The sequence below is a fragment of the Prinia subflava genome, chromosome 2 (assembly GCF_021018805.1).
Source record: "Prinia subflava isolate CZ2003 ecotype Zambia chromosome 2, Cam_Psub_1.2, whole genome shotgun sequence".
Taxonomy (NCBI): Eukaryota; Metazoa; Chordata; class Aves; order Passeriformes; family Cisticolidae; genus Prinia; species Prinia subflava.
Window position 1 is genome coordinate 62519673 of NC_086248.1, and position 22381 is coordinate 62542053.

General features: G+C 37.6%; 1 protein-coding gene across 3 annotated transcripts in view; it reads right to left on the minus strand.

Annotated features, from left to right (window-relative positions):
- VTA1 (vesicle trafficking 1) overlaps positions 1-21917 on the minus strand; it is a 41635-nt gene extending 19718 nt beyond the window's left edge. For 2 of the 3 annotated variants that reach the window (XM_063390254.1, XM_063390253.1), the window contains exons 1-5: positions 21733-21917; positions 8220-8314; positions 5080-5207; positions 4352-4427; positions 861-972 (exon numbers count right to left, since the gene is read on the minus strand). In XM_063390254.1, coding sequence (XP_063246324.1) covers positions 861-972; positions 4352-4427; positions 5080-5207; positions 8220-8314; positions 21733-21841 — 520 coding nt within the window. In that variant the 5' untranslated portion in view covers positions 21842-21917. Of the gene's footprint in view, positions 1-860; positions 973-4351; positions 4428-5079; positions 5208-8219; positions 8315-14448; positions 14555-21732 lie in introns of those variants that run through there. The other variant, XM_063390255.1, reaches the window with a different exon arrangement.
- Between the last annotated feature and the right edge of the window lie 464 nt (positions 21918-22381).

Consider the following 22381-nt stretch of genomic DNA (forward strand, 5'->3'; position numbering starts at 1 on the left):
GTGAAGAATAATACACAGAGGTTGTCATTGTTTGTCTGGTTTAATATGCATAGTGAAAATATCCATTCCAATGACATCCTGTTTCATAAGAGATCAGCCTTTGAAATTTGTATTCAATCTGCATTGAGGAGAAAAGCAAATAAACTGGTCTTTGCTACCAAAACCAATGAAACTGATCACCATCTAAAGCAAAACAACTTGTACTGATACACATTCTGTTTGGTTAAGCAGATGTCCTTGGAAATCACCTCCTTAACTGTTAGATAAAGTGGGAACCTCAAGGAATCCTGTACAGAGAGCTCAGGTAGCCAGAGGGAGCAACTGAAAACACAACATAAAGGAGGATGAGCGAGAATGAGGCAGAAAATCCATCTCAGTAAGAGCAGGCCATAAACCTGTTTAGAAACTGACATTACACAGGGAGAAAGAGGCTGTCTCACGAACAGGTCTTTGCTTTGAAGCTGAATTCACTCGCAATCAGTCCATTTTTAACTCCTGCATAACTTCTGAGAGAGGATAAACTGGCAAAGGGATCATAACTTTACAGAATGGATTTAAAAGGACTGTGGTTAGTGGTAAAGAAATGTGTGGTTCTGGCTCAAAGCTGACAATGCCTTCTTAGAGAGTAGCTGTATTCAAAATAATAATCTCCACTACAAAGAAAAGAATATTTTATTAAATAAGTCAATCACACAGTAAGGTCCAATAAAAATACCAGCAGGAGAAGGCAGCCCAGTGCGAATGGCACATCAAGCGGGGAAGCTGTGCTTCCTGAGGGCTGCTCCCTGAAGAACTGTGCACACCACCACTTCACCTTGGCACAGCCTTCCTCTCTCTTAACAAGAAAAAGAAACACGTACCAAAACTCTCTCCTTCCATTCCGATGGGGCCTGGCTGGGGAGTCTCTCCATTCTTTAAGCAGTTGTGAATGTATGCTGCCTTCCACCTGGCATACTTCCTGTGCTGGGCATTCTGGGGGAAGGAAAAGGCCAGCCATTTTAACCACTCATTTCTGGGAATTGATGCATTCAAACCACAAACATAAACATCATTTCCATTTTCTCTGCTGTCATTTGACACCCTTTTAAAGATAAACAGCACGTGTAAAATTAATAGGTGAATTTAAAAAAAAATTAAAATAACAATTCTAACAAGTTCTCAGCATGAAAGGAAAATGTGGAGATCTTCAATTAGTGCAGCATAGCAGGAAAAGGAAACAAATGACACCAAGAACATCTAGTATGAAAGGCATAGCACTGTGTAGTAATTATTGACATGAAATAATGAAGAAAGCTTCCTATCTCCATAAACTTAGATGATTATTTACTTTAGATTTAAATACTTCAAACTTAAAATGCTACTGCTGCTGCTCAGAAATATTATATATTTTCTAATTATATTATGTTAAAATTCAAAATTTTGTTTAAAAGCATGAATACAGAAAGGCTGATGTAACTGCAGACTAATGTGATTTGTTTGTAATATTCTATGACATTAAGATTTCCATTTTGTTTTTTAAAATATACTTTACTATTCCTAGATACAACTTTTAACATGTCAAAACATGAAAGGAAGATTGGCCACTTTGTATCTCCCGGGACTCTTACAATAGTGTTTAATTCAGGAAGAGCTGTCAATTGATGTAAGAAATATTAAACTGATTATGCAAATCAACTACTTTGTCAAAAGTTGTATGGGAAACAACCAGTTCTGACAGTTATGAGGTAATATAAATCAAAGAATAAGGCTGAATATAAACAGATGAGAAATGTGGAAAGATGAGTGGAATAATTTGCCCAAATGAACCATGCAGGTTGGGATAGCATGCTTCACAGCAACATAAAAATTATAAAAATTATTTTAAAATTAAAAATTAATTTGGAAATTAAATCCAAAGTTTCTGAGAAATTAATTAATGAAATTCAATTCTGTACTTCACAAAACCTATTGCACTGTCATCTAGAACAGGGTAGAGAGTCACAATACAAAAGGTATCTCCAGCAAGCTCCTTTGCTCATATTTAATACATTGCATTACCCAGATGCTCATGCAATCCAGGAGAAAGGTCTGGTCTTCATGTTTCAAAACAAGATGTTCTCCAGAAATAGAGCCTATTCTGATGACATATTTATTCAAATGCATTCAGTCTGCCTCAAATGGAAAGTACAATTGGAAAACATGGCTTTCTGTTAGATTTTGTTTTAAGAATAACTTCTGGTCAGTCAGTGTTACAGATTAAATTCCTTCGTTTTAACAAACACTCTAGAAGCCACAAAATACAGAAAACACACACCCAGAGTATGCTACTTTTAGGAAAGATTATTATGCAATATTTAAGAGCCTGTATATCTCCCCTCTACTATAACACGGTGATTATTTACTGACAAAGTGTCAAGATGCTGTTGTATCCCGTGTTCATCCCAGGTGCTCAGCATGGCGGGAGCGGTGTCTGTGAGGAGAGGCCGGGCCTGCCCCACGCTGGGTAAAACCAGCTCCAGGGCACCCACCCCGGGGCACAGCTGGGGCCCTCGGCCATAGGGTGGGGCCCTTGGCAGTGCACATTCAGGAAGGGGCTGAGCACCACCAACCCCCACAGCCAAGATACTGGATGGAGAGAGGAGGAGGGAACAAAGTGTTCGATGTCTGTCTCTGTCCTGCATCCCGACTGCAAAGCTGCTCATTCCAGAACTGAGAAGTGAAATGCTGTTGGTTGTGGTTTGTTTTTAACATGCACTGCTGTCCCTTCTCAACAGACTGCCCTATTGAATGAATGTTACTACTGAGGTAAATGAAAAGAAAGCTGCCATTGCAGAGCTTCCTGCTGCTCTGATCTAAGCTGTGTCTTGTAAAACACATCTTCCAGAAAATCCTTTTACCTAGTTCCATTATGGAGATATAGAACAACCACTCTTCATCTGTGACACAATCCATTCATACTACCCAATAATCAATCAGTTGCCATTTAAAAATATACATATTATGCTCAACACCCATTTTCTGATTCTAGGTGTCAAATATCTGCTTTCTATGCCCTCTGCTGTTGATTTAAAAGCCTTTTAATAGTTGACAGTCCATACATATGAAGGCAATTTCAATTATCTATTGAAAAAATAGGCAGGTGGTCTGACTATAGATGTCATACTCTATAACCAGGTGTCAGGCTCAGTGTATTTCAGGATGACAAAAACTTCTGCAAAAGTCTGACAGTCAAGTTATACTTCTCCCATCATGTTTTTACATGAGAATGGATAAAGAAACTGTTGAAATGATGCTATACAGAAGAGAAAACAGTATGTGTATTTCTTGTACACTTTCTTTTACTGTCAGTGTTCACCAATTAAACAAAATGAGAGAATTATGCTTCTTTCCAACTACAAAGCATTTCTGTCCTTTCAGCATCAACAACAAAAAACCCCAGCACACAGTACAAAATGCACCACTGCTACCATTCTGCACTGACACTTGTAACAATTTCTTCCATCTTCAAAGCAGGATTGCTTCAGGTACTCTGAGGACTCATTTGATCAGTGCACTGTCCTGTGCACTGGATTCCTACACACTAAGACTGTTTTTTTCAGTCCAATTCAATGTGCAAATGTGCATTCACCCTCTGGCTCTAGGAAATGTTATCATTACTGGATCTAGAAAAGGATGTCAGGGTGCAGAGCAGACAGTTTTACGAGAACATATCAAAGAGCAAACTTACTTCTGCCTCTCGATAAAATGAAAATTTGGATTGGTAGAGTCTCAGGCTACGGAAGATGGAGAATCTTGCAAGAACTCTTCACCAAGCATTTCTCTTGGGTAAGACCTACCTGTAGTATGTACACTTACATTCTATGGTATTCAAGAAGTGCACCACTATCAAGACCATGCTTTTACCTTCTTTCCAGTATTTACAAATGCAAGTAGTTACAACAACTGCATTTTAAACTGAGCAAGTACGACTGCAGTTTAGGCACAGTTACTAGATTGGGGATTTACATACAGGATGTCAGGCCTGTGACTTTCAAGCACAACATGGAAAAAAGGTGGACAAAGCTAGGAACCTTGCATCATTTTCCCCCTATAACCATTCCCACTTGCTCAATGTAATGCTATGTGTCTCACAGTAAAAATCAAACTTTGAATTTCTAACTGATACTTGTCATGAAGCACTTTTTAACATATGTCTAGTATTTCATCTACAATTTATTTGAAATATTTAGCAAGGTTCTTTATGGCTTACTAACAAGTATTTTGCTACGCTATTAGAACCAATGCTCTTTGAAATTCATATTCACGACTTATAAAAGCAACACCTGTGCTTGGAAAAGCTATCAAATAATACACTCATATGCCTGACACTTACCTCTTCAGAGAGCTCCCCAAATACTGTTAGAACATCTATCAGGAGACTTGCAGTATAAAAGGACTTTATCATGTTTCTGCAAAAAAGAAGGCATTTTGCTAACTTGGTAATGTCAGTCTCTCAGAATCACATTTTAGGAGCTGTAATCTTAGACCATACTGGCTTATTTCAAGCCAAACATCAGGTTTTTTCCTTTTAATCTGATGTTACAGAAGCTGCTTCACAACATTTAAAATCCAGCAATACTGCTTAGTCTCCTAACTACTATGCAGAAAATGTTCAGTATTTTTTAAAACTTACATGTTCTGCACTGAGTTTTCAGTTTGGAATGTTTTGTGTAGGACATCAGAAATCCTGTATTAGCTTAGAAAAATACATGACCATATAGTAGTAATTGCTGTAAACCCAACCACATAATGGGTCATTACAACTATTTTACTATCACTGGTCAACAGAAACTAGAACATGCTTAATAAAATAAAGCACAGTATTAGCCTGTGGTTTTAGAAGGCTTGCCAGCAGGTAAGCAACTCCCTAAGGAACATAAGGAGAAAACTAGATAATGTGTGAAGTTACAGACCTAAAAGCAGTAACAAATTGAGTTTTACAGAAGTGAACAGAATGTATTAAAAGCCCAGTTCTTGTTACGAGTAAAATTAAAGAGAGTTTGGATGTTCACATTCCCTGATCAGTATAGTCAGATAAGAACAACAAAGATTTTCACTTACTTATGAAATTGCCCAGCTCTGTCTTCATTGTCTGCATACAAAAACATTTTCAAGGCATAATTCTCCACATGAGCAGAACCAACAATTTCCTGAGTAATTGCTTCATTATCACCAAATTGCTTTTTCATCTGAAAAATGTTGGAAAAATACAATAATTATGTTATTAGACTTTAGCAATTCTGCAAACACAAAAAGAACCTGTTGATTTAAACAAAGTCAAGTACAATTGAAAAAGAAACAACTTAAGCTTTGTTTACAAATCTACAGCCTATAACATAACAAATGCTAAAAGCAGCATGTGAAAGAAAAAGCACATTTTGGAGAGAGAAGTATTACAAATAGGTAGCTCTGAATCTTCGGTCACAAAATGCTTACATAAACCACCAACACCCCAACATCCTCTCCCCCAAAGTTAAAAATAAACACAACTACAATGCTGTGAAGGAACAGCAACAGATATTTTTCCCCTTAGTACCTGAAAGACCCAGCACTCTGAATCCTGTGTCAGGATTAAATACAGTTCAACTGGTAAAGTAATGCATGCTTTACAAAGGTGCTGTAGATCAGAGTGATGTATTTTTTCTCTTATAAGATTATTTCACTGCAGTTCATTACATGTTTCAAAGTATCTGAGCCCTACCTTGACTGGTCTAGTGACCTATGGATTTACTGGAATTTTCAGTGTAAGCAGCATATTTCAATTCAAAGAACTCTTTTCAAAGATGTTAGAGTACAAGATTCCTCAGGTTTCCCAATAAAAATCAGTAAAGCAAACAACCCTCTAACAGTTACAACAGGTGGATTTACAGCTTCTGAATAGGCTTACTGTTTGCACATAAGGAAATCTCAGGTTATCCTTAGAGAACAAAAACAGGAACACTGCATGATACTAACCTGCAGCCTTTATTTTGCCAAAAGATTTAAAAACAATCTCTGAATAGCAGCTATTTTTCACTGTGCGTGTGAAGAAAATTTAATCATGCAGGCAGCATTTTCGTATTTTTTAGATTGCTGCCAACTTTCTAAGACACAGAATGTTGCCAGAAAAGTTACTTGATTTCAGTAGTTAAATATAAGCTTTCCAAACAGAATTTTAGTTTAAAGGCTTTCATCAAACAACTCTATGTTGTTTTCAAAAAGTATTTGTTTTATGAAGTGTAATTTTCTTGTGAAAGTACCAAAATTTGTGTGTTCAAATGAAACACTCGAACACTGAAGATAAGTCAGGAAGAAAACTATTTGTATACACTAATATTTCCCTAACCTATCTGTATGCCTCACACTCAGAAAAGAACTGATTACTATACTTGATCTGATGCTCAATTATTTCAAACACACAACTGACAGTGTTACATACACTTTAACCAAGTTGTTTACTGTTGGTATTATCACACAATCTGTGATTCAACACAGCAGTACTGGTGTTTCACATGTTGATACAAAATTTTAACCTAAAACTCAAGGCACTGAGGTTTAATCGTATAAAAACTTAAACTCCACCCCTCTGCGCCCCCTCGTGGTTATTGGCAGACTGGAAACAGCAGCTCCCAAATTACAGCAGGGGTCCGAATTTTCCATAAACTCAAACTTCCTAGACCCCAAAACTCTTTATTAGGCTTGACTAGGAGTGCTCTCTCCATCCTTCCACCACCCTGATACAGAGAAGAATGTTAAATACCTGTGCGTCACTTGTCATACAGACAATCTTACCAGTAACCAAAAGGTGAAACTATGGATTTTTGCTGCTGTTCTGGTCTTTTCAATTTTGAAACAGAAGGGGTAACTGAGTGCTGCAGACTAACTGCTGCAGTACCACAAGTAATCCAGCAAATTCCAACAAATTCCAACAAATTCCAACAATTCTTAGGAAGTGAAGAGCAAAATCCTTTTGAGTTTTAATCTCACCTCTCCTGCCATCTCTCTCTCCCTTTGAACACAAACCCCAGTCCTATTAACGATGTCAAAATCCAATGAAATAACACACCAAGATTTCACTGTACACTGAATTTTCCATCGCAAAAAATCAGTGATAAAAAAAGCAAGAAGCACTAGTTATGAAAAAAAGAAGACAAATGGTTCATGTTTCATTTTTTCTCTGAAGAATCACAGAATGATTTGAATTGGAAAGGACATAAAGGGTCACCTAGTTCCAACTCCCCTGCTGTGAGCAGGGATGCCATTCACTAGAAGAGGTTGCTCAGTTCCTATCCAACCTGGCCTTGAATACTTCTGTGGGTGAGCGATCCATCTCATCTTTCATAACAGAAGGCTGTTGCACTAGTTTCACACAAACTCTTCAAGCATTGACGGACCCTGGATGGAATCACCAATACTGAACAAAAAAACCACTGCTGCTTCATTTTTCAACATTACTTTCTGCTTCCAAATGAGCACTTAGACCTTAAAATCAACAACCTTCTTTCTTTGAGAATACTGAAAAATACAGGGTATGAACATAAACAGCTCCTGGAACTTAAACTGCCCATCTGCACCACAACTTTATCTTTCTTTCTTTAACTCTCTTCTATTTAAGGCTTTTTAATAGTATCAGGTCATAGTATCTGCATTCAGAAGAGCATGGCATAGTTATCCCTTACCCACACATTAGACTGTGCTTACAAGAATTTATAAAATAAATTCTCCAATCTCTAACACAGGATACAATCAGAAGTATCCTTATCTTTTAAAGAATATTTTTAAAAACTCCTTAGATACAACTGTTTAGGTTAGAGATTCCAAACGCATCCAAGGACTAAGCTATTAAGGCCTATAGCAGTGAAAATAACTGTACAGACTTCAAGGAATCAAAGACAAATCAATTTTAAAAATCTTCTAGAAACCCCGCATTAACTTCATAATGAATTATGATTTGTCATGAGAACATGTATAAATAAAGCATTGTAATTTATGCTGTCTACACAAAATCTTATGGCAAAATTCCAATCATGTTTGTGCATGCATACACACATACAGCTTTATCTCCTCCCAATCCTTCTGCAAGTCATTTCATACAACTGAAGTTCAAGCAGTGTGCTTGCATGGAGAATAGCTGCAGAGAAATTACAGTATTTCCAGAAATTTAAATAAAAGTTAAATTAGTATCATGATAATTTTTGAGGAAAGCAATAAATTCTACTTACAGCTTCCAACTGATCCATCAGTTTGGATAAAAATTTACGGCATTCTGGGGTTTTACTATCAATCTTCATCCCTGTCTGCATTGCATACAAACGACCTTGATACAAAACACACAAAAAACCACTGAAAGTTATTTTCTGAGGCAAAACCCATAAGCAAACAAAGCAATGCCCCCCAACACACCTGAAAGACAAACACATGATTTAACCATAGACTGACTCCAGTACCAGTGAGCAGTGACAGCCAAATGTAAGGTTTGGCCTTGCAGGGATACTAGGAGATATTTTTGGGAGATTTATGTTTTATTTTTCCCCAGTGACTATTCCTACTCATTTTAAACTGATGTTTGTATCATTATCATGCAATATCAAGTGCCTTTATAAACTATCATCACCCTCACTTGCAACTCACCCAAATAGGAACTTCAAATTGATTTGAGTGTATGGATATAAATGGAACTTCATGTAGCAGGAGTCAGTTGGCCTTAAAACACTTGAACACATGGTATTAAGCACCTACCATATCCATGCATACATAACATCAAAACACTCAAGGCACAAACCTGATTTTTAAATCAGACAAGACAGACTTTATCAAACTTCCCCTGCAAGTAGAGTTCCCAGTTTTTAGTAAGATCTTTAAAATGAATGCTTAATATATTTTGATTAAAAATAATCTTTCTACTACCAAAAATCTGTGAGTTTTAGATTTGCACATGGCAGAACTTTACAGGCTTCATGGAAATGTGGGCAAACCCAAGCAAGTATTATTTACTAGGATTAACACACACCGAGAAGGGAAAATAGCCAGAAACATTCAGTAATCAAATGCAGAACATTTTCCACAAAAAAAACATTCTTCTAACTCTCACTTCTGACTCTTAAGGGAGTCCTACAAAACACTTTCAAATGCAGAATTTAAGAATCCAAAGTTGTAACTCCACCAAATACTATCATGAGGTAGTTATTATGGAATACTCTATGTCCTTCTTGCAGGACAGAGTTCTGCAAGCAATCCTAACTTGCTTCACAGCTTTAGTATCTCGTTCCTCCCTTCATACACCAGAGAATCTTTTCTCTTCAAATTACCTCAGTACACATGAATATAACACAATTGTTATCACATTGCACTTACCCTGATGCTTGCTACAGAAGAAAACATTATATACTCAAAAGCTTGTCTGCCTTTTCCATCTATTAGCAATTTATCTAATAAAATTAGGTCTCTTTCTACAAAACTTACTTATATTCTGCTGGTGAGCACCATAATTTAATTCTTCTGGATTTTTAAAATAGTACTTCCTATTTCATATACAACTGAGTGTTCAAACCAGACTAAGCATACATTCCTTATTCAGGTCTGCAAAGCTCACTTATTTTTGAACATTAAAGCTGTTGGGTTGTCCAACCATTTAAAGACATTCTTCCTGAAAAATAAAATACTTCTGCCCTCCAACGCATCTCTATTTTTACTATTACAATACATATATTAAATATATGTATGAAAGGATCTAACATCTTTATATTTAAGTTTTCAGTAAAGAACAACCAAATGAAAGTCCTGAACAAAACTAAAGGAATCAGTAAAGGCTAAGACCATGACAAATGGAAGAATTGCTATGTAGGTTTCATCAAGTGACAACTTTATTATGAAGCTAATTACTGACAAGTACTCTTAAGCCCACCTAATTTATCTTCAGGATAGTGAAATATTAATGTTAAACATTACAAAACATTTACACATGTAAAATTGAAATCAGATTTCAAAAAAATTCAAACACAGATACAGAGAACTGCATGTAAGGCACTAAAATTAGTATTAAAAGCAACCATCAATTAAAATACCATCATCACATGACAAGGAGCTAATTTGCAGTCTTCAATTAAATTGATTTGTAAGTACATGCTTGATTGTAAGCTTCCCAAACCCATTTCATGGTATAATCTACCAATACAAAACTTAAGAATTAACAAAGGGTTGCTAAACCTATGAGCCATCTAGATCAGTTATTTCTTTTTGATGGATGCCAAGATCAGATATTTTCAGAGGCAAATAAATTAATTTTAGACTGATATGCATTAGGGTGACAAATTCAAAATACATTTGGTCATTACAGGATATAGATTTACCTTACTTGCTGAATGATGCACCTTCAGATCCTGTCTATAATTCATTTACATAAAAAGAACCGTGTTTCCATATAAATGGATTTTACAAATGTCCTTAGCCTTGATTAGTTTAAAAATTAAAGATCTTCTATGTTGTAGCCATTACTCTTGTGTTATCTGCATGTGGGTTTTTCCACGCTCATTGCAAATACATCCATTTAAATCGTGAAAGCCAGATAGTTTTTTCTTCACTTATATCCAAAGGAGTGCATTTACAGGACTGAGACATCTGTATGCTTTGTATAAAGCCCTGAAAAAACAGCCCTTTCCCCTCTTGGGATTTCAGAGGCTGAGAACAACTTTAAGAATCCTTCAGGCACTCCAATGAACAAAACCAGACTTGAACACAAGACAACACTTGAACACAAAGAAATCACATCAGAGAACAACAGCTACAGACACAAGAAAAATGTTTTTCTTGTCCGTATATAACTACACTGTGGGTGACCTCAAGCAATCTTCCACACCAACACCCTCATCCTAACAAAAGATTCTAGGACCAAGGTACCCAAGGTTCCCAGGATGTTAAAAATCAGAGTACCATTATCCAAAGCACAGACTGTCAAGAAAATGTGAAGGTGCTCTCACAGCAGCAGCTCTATGATACTAGGAACAGAGACATTCTAGAGACAGATTGTTAATGTCACCTGAGATAAGATTAAATGTCCCACCTGTCACAGCAATTACATCTCTCTACCACACAACTGACCACAGCAGACAGTTACCACAAGCAGCCACCAAGTCCCAATTTGTATCACTGCCTATAGAAATTGCTAAGATTTCCTGAAAGATCTTTTTAACCAACAAAAGGTCAAAGCACACGTAGGTTACCCTAACAAGAGAATCTACTGTGACCTTTAAAAGCTTCTCAAGTCTGGAATTTTTGCATGCTCACTTAACATATTTATGTGTTTGAAATAAGGACTAACCTGTCCAGAGACAGGCCTCTGATGAGGCAGTCATTCAGATAAGGGCAAAAGCTATTCCTTTTTCCTCAAGTAAATGGTGATCAAGAAAGAGCACGATATGTGTGAAAACAGCTATTGACAGCTAGTAGCATTCCGTGCCAAAAGGCAGTCTTAGCTCAGATACTATTGACAAAACATTGATAAAACCTGATTGCAATGAAAGATGAGGCAACCTTCAGGTTGGAAAAATGCAAACCAAACACTACCAGTCAAAATCTCCACAAATATCAGTTTCAGCTGATGAACTGGAGAAACAGAAGAAAAGTACACTCTACCAGTTTGAATCTCATCAGTGACACACAGAATGCTAAGTATGTTTAGATACTGCTTTACTCAGTGCTGTTCTAGTCAAAAGTAAGGCTTTGAGATTGAAAACCTCTATCACTAAACTTATCAAGCAAACAAGGTAAAATAGCTGAAAAACTGAGAGAACTAGAGATTTCTAGGGAAAGAAACAAAATAGGAAGAGGAGAAAATAATTTGGTATTTATCTTTAAAGACAACACTGAAATAAATATAACAACCTTTTAATGTTTTAAATTTTTGCTTTTGAAATTATCTGTATAAAGAGCAATAGAAGAGTGAATCTGAAAGCAGTAAGCAATCCTTTGCCTTACTGCTGCCAACATGAAGAAGCATCTACTAGTTATACTTTTTCCATTTTTGAGTATTACTACATCATATTCCACAGGAAAAAAAATTATTTCCAAATGCAAGTTCTTCCACATCTGTGTCTTCTGTTATCCTCTCTGCTCTAATTTTGAAATGTTCCAAGTATTCTACAAGTCGTCTATCTGTAAGACTGTGCTGGTTTTGATACTACTACCTTTGCCAGTTAAGGTGTTCTCTTGCGTATCTTTTGTGTGTGCTTAATCACACAAGTATTACTATAAAGATATATGATTGTAACTGAAAAATATGTTTTCACCTAGCGAAGGAAATCCTTTAATGACCTTTTCCTGCCTAACTTGCAGCAAATGGGCAAATGCACCTCATTACTAAGTTTTCAGCAGCAAGAGCAAAACATACTTTTCCTGTGTTAATATCATCAGTCAAATTTTAAACTGGCAATTAATGGTCAAAGAGTTGTCCACCATGTTTATGTTGACATGGAGGTTTTTGTTTATGTTGGTAATCTCAGTAGCAAATAACTCATAAGGAAGAGGTCAAAAGTTTACCACCTCCAACATCTCCGCTAAGAAAGTCTACAGTGACATGAGTTCAGTTGCCTCCTTCTCCTACATCTAAAAGAAAACAAATTATTTACATTCCATTAAATACAGCTGCTTTGGTTTCTGTAACATTGCAAAAGCAATGGACAGTATTATTGTGCTTGCTAAGTCACAAAACTTTTGTTTCAATGAAAGTAGTTCAATTTCTAATAAGTGGAAAGTAATCTGAACAGTATAGATGCCACAAAAGAAACCCTCATAGTATTATGTATTACAAATGCATTGTTTTACCTTATAGAATACCACACTTGAAAAGGCCACTTTACATCAAAATCATTTTGTTTTTTACTTCAGAACTTCTCTACACATTGAGCAAAATGCCTAAAGTGCATGTCCCTAATGACCAATGACAAACTGTTAAAACTAAAGAATTCGACCTACAGGAGGCATTTGTTTAGGAACTTCTGATAAAAAAAAATCCTCTGTGAACAGACAAGGTTCTGAAAATGTTGATGTAAAAGACAACTAAACCCATACACTGTAGCTGCAAAAATTTTCAAGTTTTAAAGCCTAAATGCATATGAAGAATGTAGACAACCTTGGAATTAAGTGACCTGTACTTCTTATCTCTCTTCACTGTTTATGATTAAGATCTGGAATATCTGGAAACAAACAGGTAGATGAAATTATTCCTCCTTTTTGTTTAATGCACTGAGTTTTAAAATAGATACAACTATTTTTGCCCCCCTTTATTCAAACCAAGTACCAAAAAAGACTTATGTGACCAACAATGTAGTATTGTATGCGCAGAAAGTAAAGTACTAAGGAGGTAAAGGAGGCTACAGAGAGCTAATGTTTAAATATTAAATAACATTAGAAGTAGAGGTAAGGAATTTGTAATTTTATACACAAAGACACAACTGTTTTGCCAATTATTAACTCAGAGTTTGCTCTCAGTTTGTAGACAGGACATTTATCTTCAAATTCATAAAGACTTGGCAAGTAATCATTCTCACAAAAATGTTTTTCCAAGACAACTATAAAATATACATCTTGATTTGCTGCCCTTAATCTTTGTTCAGTAAATACTAAGTGTGGGTGTGCTGGCTGGAACTATACAGTGAGCTTTACAGAAACTTCTCTGCCTTTATTTATGTCACGTAACACCGTGTTATTTTTCCTTTGCTAATACACAGCACAATTTCAGAGCAAGTATTTTGTCTCTAATATGTGCCAGATACTCATTCCTCATACACAGTAAGCTACTCCAGATTTATGTTTGGATAACAACTGAAACTCCCCTCACTCCCATTTTAAACTAACTTTGTGCCAAGTAAAAAATACCAGAGGACAAAAGTTCCAGCCAGCAAGCATGCACAATAGGTTGATTCCCCATCTTTCTTTTTCCTGGTCTAACAGGATCAAAAGATTATACTTCTTTTTCCCTGTTAACTCTCTAGCATAGAAAATAAATTACTAGCAACTGAAATATTTTTGACAATTGATAGTAACAAACTGACATAAAACAGTAACAAAAAACATTGCCATAAATTTTAGCGATATTTCGATTCTGATTAAGGGATGAAAGCTTTACCAGGCTGTAATTTATGACTCATTCATATTCGACATCCCTTTGTCAAACCACTGACAGAAAAACGTTTGTTAAATGCTTGGTGCAGGAAGCCAACAGCTGGAATACAAATGTGGGAAGCAAAGGGCACAAAGACATTAAACTGGATTCTACTCAAATCCAAAACTACTGGAAATATTTTCATATGAAAATTAATTATTCTTGCTCTCATAAACATTAATGTGTCATATTTCAATCATGTAATTTTTGCACATAGGTCATAAATATATTTCTACATGGCTAAGTCCAAGCTGTCTGAATTCAAAGACTTTTTAAAAATAGATTTAACATACTGACAAACAAACTTGGAGGGCCATACACTGTCTCTTCATTACATGATCCTGAAGGAAATTGGCAAAAGACAAGACACTGGACTGGCAGCATCAACTGAAAATTTAAAACATTCCAGAGAAAACAAATTACTTTCAAATACTTATTTTCAAGTAAAATTAACTTAGGGAAATATGTAAGAAAAAATATAATGCAAAAGTGGGGAAACGAAGACTATAAAAAATATAATTAAGAAATTCAAAAGAGGATGGCATCATGACCCTCTTGTACTCTCAGGTTCTTTTATAGTATTCTAAATCTTACTGAAGAAAACGAGTGGATAACAGTATAGTATGTTACATGCTAGACAAATATTATTAATTAGATTAGATGACAAAACAAATAACATAGTAACACCTACTATGAATCTCAGGAAATGATTTTATTCTACACTACCACACTTCAGTCTGGTTTAAGGACCTATTTTGGTCTTGTAAAATTTGAGTATGTGTTATATGTACAACTAATAAGCTTCTAAGCTTTTCTACAATATTTGAACTACACGTATTTTTAAAAGCTTATCTCTACAGCTAAATAATGAAAATATTTCCAATTAAAACAGAAAAACTACATTAAACATAGGATTTACAGTAATTGAGAACTCTAGAATGCAAAAAGGCAGCTACTCTGGATTAGCTGTGGTCAGGTCATGAGGATAAACAGCTTTTAGTGATTAGAGCACAAAATCTGAAACACTCTCTTGTTTAGTTTAAACCGGAAGAAGCCTATTTCACGTCTTTAAACTACTCTGTGAGATGAATCTACATGAGATAAACTTCCAAAGTGTACTCCTGACCTTACTGGCTACCAGCACCCACACCTGAATTAGGAGAAGTGTTAGGAGCAGGTTGAGGCAAGTGATCTTTCCGTTCTACTCAGCACTGGTGTGCCACACCTGCAGCCCTGGGCTCCCAGAATGAGACATGGGAAGGGCCACAAAGCTGATGAGAGGCTAGGGACATCATGACAGATGTCACACCAGGAGAGGCAGAGAGCTCCGATTGTTTAGGTTTTGTAAAACAAAGAATCAGAGGGTCTTATCCCTGTGCATAAATACCTGACGAGAGAAGGGGGGCAGTGGGGAGTGAAGACAAAGCCAGACCCTTCTCAGTGGTGTCCAGTGACAGGACAAGAGGCAATGGGCTCAAAATGAAATACAAGAAATCCCATTTAAACAAAAGAAAAGTCTTCTACTGTCTGGGTAATCACACACTGGAACAGGTTGCTCCCAGCAGCTGTGGAGTCACCATCCCTGGGGATGTTCAAAAACTGCCTGCACACAGTCCTGACCAACCTGCCCTAGTGATTATGATCTGAGCAGGGCATTGCACAAGGTGAGGTACAAAGCCCTCCACCTTCAACAGGTTTGTGATGCTGCAAATCAAAATGTTGATGTTGATGCATTCTTTCTTCAAAGGCAGCAGCAAACCTCAGGCAGGAAAAGACAATTGTTAATTCTACTTCCAGAAGTACGTGTTGAATAAATATATAAATAAATAAAAAATTATGAATGTTATGGTGGAGAAAATCCAGCTCAGTATATTTACACCATACAAGTGAAAATTAGGAGTTTTTACAAATGCATGAAACTCAGAGAAGGTTCCAATCTCTGAAGTACACTTCCTCTATACGTTCTCATTCTTATCTCTGTCAGAACAGATTATTTTAAAATATTACCTATGTAATCAGAGCAAGTGACCAAAATACTACACAACAGTTAATATCATAATTTTTGCCACTACCCATGGTCTGCTTTGAGGATTGTGGCGTTTATACAAGTATCTTTGTTATTCCAACCACTTTTTTAGTTTTTCTGTCTCCACAGACAAAGCAGTTTTAAGAGCACAGTCTTCCCCAGTTACAAATCTTTGAAATAATCAGAGCAAACAGACTGAAAACAGAGAAAAAATAGAAAGCAAAGGGAAAAGTATAAACTGAGAAAAAATTTTAGCTTATACTCATAGCAGAGTCAAAACAAGTCTCACAGTACTCTACGAAATTGGTATTTACTTAATTATCTGACTTAAACATATTAACTTACCCTGAGTAAAGAACAGATTAAATCTATTATCCACATGCAAGCTCTAATAAAAGCCTTCAAAACATTTGTTGTATCAGTAGCCCACAAAATAGTTTTCTGTCACCAGCAATATGAGAATATGGAAAATGTACTTTTACAAATGGACTATATAAAACCAGAACAAAAGATGGTTATTTAAACTGGAAAACTCAGGGCTTTGATCATACTATATATAGAATTCTACAAGCACATTTTTAAATGCATTTCAATTCAACAATGTCCCAGTATAAATGAAGTCACTAAGTATGTGCTGAATCTCTCCAAATACCAGTTACTTTTAATTATATTAATATTTCTTAATTACATGCATCTTCTAAATTAATAATTTAGAATGCATCCAGATACAATAAAAAACTGAAGAATTTAAAAGCTCAGTTAAAATATGTGACCATTATTAGTCCTTCCTATTAAGAAGGACTAATTGGATTGGTCAAGGGTAAGAATTGGTAAAAAATACTGGTATTTCAGTTGCATAAGTAAAATTGCACAGTAACTGTATTTCCAGAATTCTTAGTCAGGCCATGAACTTCACAGTCTATTTTTTTTGTAATAATAATACTAAAAAACTCTTGTAATTTGTATGCAGAGAGAAGCTTGTTTCACAGGTATCTTGCTAAACTTTAAAGTGACAAACGAGTCACATTTAACAGATGGATATTTCTGTTAAAAGCTGAATAACTTTCGGTTTAAGACGCTGTCAACTAGTTGTGGAATAAAACACAGTCTCTTTTGCTTTTCTCTTCCACTTGATCTCACAAAACCACCAATGTTAATACAAGAGTATGATCCTTTGGAAGCATTTCTCTGATGCTTTTCCACCTCAGGGATTAAAAATTGAAGATTTTTTCACACCTCTTTTATCCAGGTTATATCTACTGATTTTACATGATTGTTTTCTCATGTTTAGCAGACTGCAAAGCAAAAATCACCACACTTTGCTTTTGGAAAGTTACTAGAATCATAATTTCTCACGTGAATTCATTGACTATCCAAACACTGTTCATGGAACATCAGTCCTTTTCTCGCAACTCACTGGCATTCTCTCAATACTTTTGAATTAGAACATCGATGTCCAGTGAGTACAGACTACCACTCACCTTTGTTACAGAAATTAACAATGAGACTGGAAAGCTGAAACAACAGGCATTAAGGAAAAATCTTGCTTTTAACTCTAAAGTTTGTAGCAGATACAGTTACCTCTCAAACCTTGCAATTCTTTTTAAAAAACCACTCACCAGTCCAACTGCCTATGCCACAGATGGAGATATGATTTCTTCAGTTATTACAGGCCAGAGATTTTTTTTATCAGAGCCTGCCTCCTTGTGTCTGCAAACGAACATCTCAAACTACTCAAACAGATTCAAGTAAGTTTTTAACACAAAAAGTTACTTTATTGACTACCAATTATATATTTGGTCCTTGCTAGGCAACCAATATTGCATACTTTTCAGGTATTCCATTATACCTGCTGAATAAGCTGACCTTTACTGAACCTGAAATAGCTACATACTTAATGAAAGGATTAACAAATAATACAAAAGTAAAAAAAAAATCATATGGGGAGGAAAGCATTTTAAAATAAGGTGGTAGATTACTGGAGTGCTGAACACTTACATTAATCACTAAGTGTCTAATCTCTTTAAAAGGAGAATTATTTTGTGAGGTCATGTCCTACTAAAAATAATAATAAAAATAAACCTGGTTTCTTTATTTCTCTACAATCTGTGTTCTGGGTAGAAGAAAAGTTACAACCATGTGAATGTATAGTGCACACTGTCGTGAAAAAAAATATTTTAATTACTTCAATCAATGATGTCCATCTACTAACAACAGAGCTAAAAAGGTAACAGTATACATACAACATATAATGCTACTGATCATATTCTGCTCTGAATCCGAATACCTGAAAAAGATGTTAAGAATGGAGGTTTTGTAAGGATTACCCAGGATTACCAGCAATAAACCAGTTTTTAATTTTTGCAATGCGGAATTACCACAACAAAAAAGTGTTGTGTTATAGTGAACAGGAACATCAATGTTCAACATTTTATTTTTCATGTGGAAAATTATGTGGCAGTTGAAAAAGACAAATAATACCCGCTGTAGCTATTTATATTGTGTAAAACAGATTAATGCTAATTAAATTACAGTTTCTGCAAATCAACATATGCCAGCAATACCAAAAAAGCAGGAGTCCTGCCTTTGCCCCAAGCCACTGTGTCTTGTTTCTTTTCTTTGTCTGTGTGGGAACACAGCTGTTTAAGCAACAGTGAATTGGCCTGGCTGAAAAATAGCTTATTATTGTCTTTCATCATACAATCACATCAACATTTGCTTCTAAACCACTCTAGGGTCGGGAATGAGAGGCCAGAGAAGGACTATAGCATTTTCCTTAGGTAGCATTACTGATTTATGTGAGCTTAATGCTCAAAATGCACTACACACAAGAGAAAAAAAAATGGTGTATGCAAATAAACAATGTAACTGCCACATAAATTCCCAGATTTAAGGGTACACCTATAGCACTTAGGATGAGAGACAAAAACATTAACAAGAGCAGTAAGCAGTTTCTCTGAAAATTTTATTGCTAAGGTATAGAAAGCAATATTTTATGTTGCAAACACATCTCGCCAGAGTTCACTTGCTTCCAATCCTCAAATTAATTTGTGTCCCAGCTCTTATTATTAGACATATAAAAGTGCAATTTAACTGAAAGTAACATAAATCAAAACCTAGCATACATATACACCCATACAGCAAACTACTGTGCCATGGAACATCAATAATATTGTGACCAAAGGTTTTTTTCTGGGTATGAACTGCTTATGGCAACATTCCAAAGCTCTAAACAGATCAGAGTGATAGTCACATCCACCAGCTAACCAGTGATCCCCCTCCCAGAGTGGCTGTGTAAGCAGCTTCCTGAGGGAACAGGCTGCACTCTGCTGTGCCTCAGCAGCCTCCTGGTCCTGGGGCACGCAGGGCATGCGCCTGCAGATGAGGCTGGTGGAGAAGCAATCCAGCACACACGGAGTTTTCCTCCCTCTATTCCTTCACACAACTTATAACATCAAATGTACAGAGCTCCTCCGAAAATCATTTCAAAGGCTCCACAAAGAGATGTTCACTTTTTTCAGTGAAGCATTTAAAGAGAAGCATTGTTTTAACCCTACATAAATCTGCATTACTTTCAAAACATTATCTGAAAGGAATCCTGAATTTTTTTTTGTATCCCCCGCTCTACACTTCTAAAAATCTTTTTAGTAAAGCTTTTATTATTCATAGCGTATTTTTTGACAGTAGCAATATTAATAATTAATACTTTGGGATTCTACGTAATTATTCCAAACCCATGACGTTAAAAATTAATGGTTCATAAATCTTAGTTTTGCTTCAAAGCCAGAACTAAATGAAGAAAAGGAAAAAAACCACTATGGCGCAGGAGTACTGCATTTTCGTCAATCCAGACAAACTCATCCACCACGGGAGGAAATAAGTGTCATCAGTGGAACACTGCTGAAAACAAATTCTTCTCCTTTGTGTATTTAAAAAAAACAAAGGATCTGAGCAAGACCTAACTTGAAAAAGAGGTGTCAATGCTTTTTACTTTACGTAATACTGTAATGAAACAGATACCTCTAGAATACAGTCTTTGATATAGTCAGTAATGAACCAGATGTGTTGAAGTACTCAAATGAAAAAATTTTCAGTCTACTTAGGACAGACAAGGCAAATGACTTTACAGAAAACGGTAATTATTCAATCAGGCCTTTTTTTCCTCTACACTAAGATTTAAGTTTCAGAATGCAAAAGACAAAGAAAAGTAGAGATCATACACTAAAACATTTCTGGTTTAAAACAGACTTGTATTTCAGCACCTACGCTAATGCATGTCTTTTTCTTGTATAGCCAGACAGGGTGTTACATCTGACAGAAAAATCCAAAGAAATAAAGAAAAACAAACAAACCCCCCCCAGTGCAACTTGACCTAGCTGGTGCTTCCTGCCACACACAGTGTCACTTGTCCGGTGTTTTTTTCCAGTAAATAAAGAGTGAGTTCTACTGAGAATGTCCAGTGTCCTAATATGTGGCTACCTCACCTTCCTGGTTGCACTTTTCCATGTTAGCACATCATTTCTGTGTAACACAGAAATGGTAAAATTACTCTTCTGTCACTCAGACGACAGTTTTTTCAGAGCAATTTGAAAGCTGAATTTCATTAATTCATTCTTCTAAATTAAGATCACCTTATGAAGAAAAACTAACAGTTCTAAATCTAATTTTTATTTCATTCTTCTTGAAGACAAGCCAAGTAAACCCCTCGAATGACCTCGTGTCTCAATAAAAATACCAACGCTGTGATGACCCATCCTCCTTCCCCTTAAGGTTGGGTTGTCAACAACATACACATACACTTCTAGTGATCTGCTGGTCTCGGGCCCTTTACAAGTGTGGCTTAACTGTAACAGGAATGTAAGACAAACAGCAAGCTCGCATTTCTTAATTCGCCATGCAAAGTCTTTTAGAAAGGCTCACAGTCCACGCTGACAACTATTAGCTTAGAAGCCACATCAGCTTGGAAGTTTTACAGTAAGGTTTTGCTGTGTTCATGTCAGTGAAAGAAGCAGAAAAAGAACAAGCTACTCACTCCTTTTGAGAACCCCGAGTTCTCAAAAGTAACAAAGTAACAGAGTAACAAAGCCTCACTGAAAAGAAAATGAAAGCTTCTATCAACCCCAAAGATTCTCAAACTCAAAGTACTTATTCAGGGCTACACAGGAGAGAAGGGAGGTCTTCTCAGGAGAACACAAACTTTGAAAAGGTTCTTGAACGTTATTTTTTTGCCATACTTATTAGCACTGTTCCACGAGGACCCCTTTACAGGGTGGCGCACCAGCAGGCGGGCGGGCTGCCGGAATGCGCACTCCGCCTGCCCACAGCCTTAGCCCCGCAAGCCCGGAGCACAGGGAGGCGGGTGGGGCTGCAGCGGCAGCCGAGGCTCCGCGACCACCCCGCACCGCCCAGAGGTGGGGCTTCCCCCGCGCCCGCGTCTCCGCGCGTCCCGCGGGCAGCCCGGGCGGGCCGGCAGGAGCGCTCCGCCCGGGGCGGCGGCGGCCGGGCCGGCCCGGGCCCGGCGGGACGGCGCCGCGGCCGCCTCCTCACTCACAGTAGTACGCCACCACGGGCTCGCGCTTGTCCAGCTCCTGCGCGGTCCGCAGATGGTGCTGGATGCTCTTGAGCTGCGGCGGCAGCGGCGGCAGCGCCGGGGCCGCCATGGCGCGGGAGGCGGCGGCGCGCGGCTCTCGCTGCCGGGGCTGGCGCGCGCCGCTTCCGCTTCCGCCTCGGGCGCCGTGGGCGGGGCGCGGAGGGCGCCGCCTGCTGGCCAGGAGGGGCCGGGCGGGGCTGTTCGTCCGTCTGTCCGTCCGTCGGTCTATGGGGACCTACAGGCTCAAACGCCACCCGCGTGGCCCCTTGGTGCTTGAAACGGGTCCCGCAGCAGCCGTGAGGAAGGGCTGCAGACTCCGGGGCAGTCGGGGCTGCTCCCTGGCGCAGCGGTGGAACGGCAGCCTGGTCCCGGCTGAGCAGTGGGGCCCTGCCCATCGCCTCTGCCTCCCTTCCTTTGGCCGGCCTGCCCAAAGAGCTGTACAGACCTGGCCTGTGCAGGTGCACCTGCAAGTAAAATCCCTTCTCAGACTGAAACCCTTTCTCCTTGAGCTGCGCCAAGGCTTGCCCATGTCCGTGAGGCCCTTGGGGCCTGAACTGTGCCTTTACTTCTGCGCCTCTGCCCTTCATCCCTAAAAACTCTTGTCTGCAAA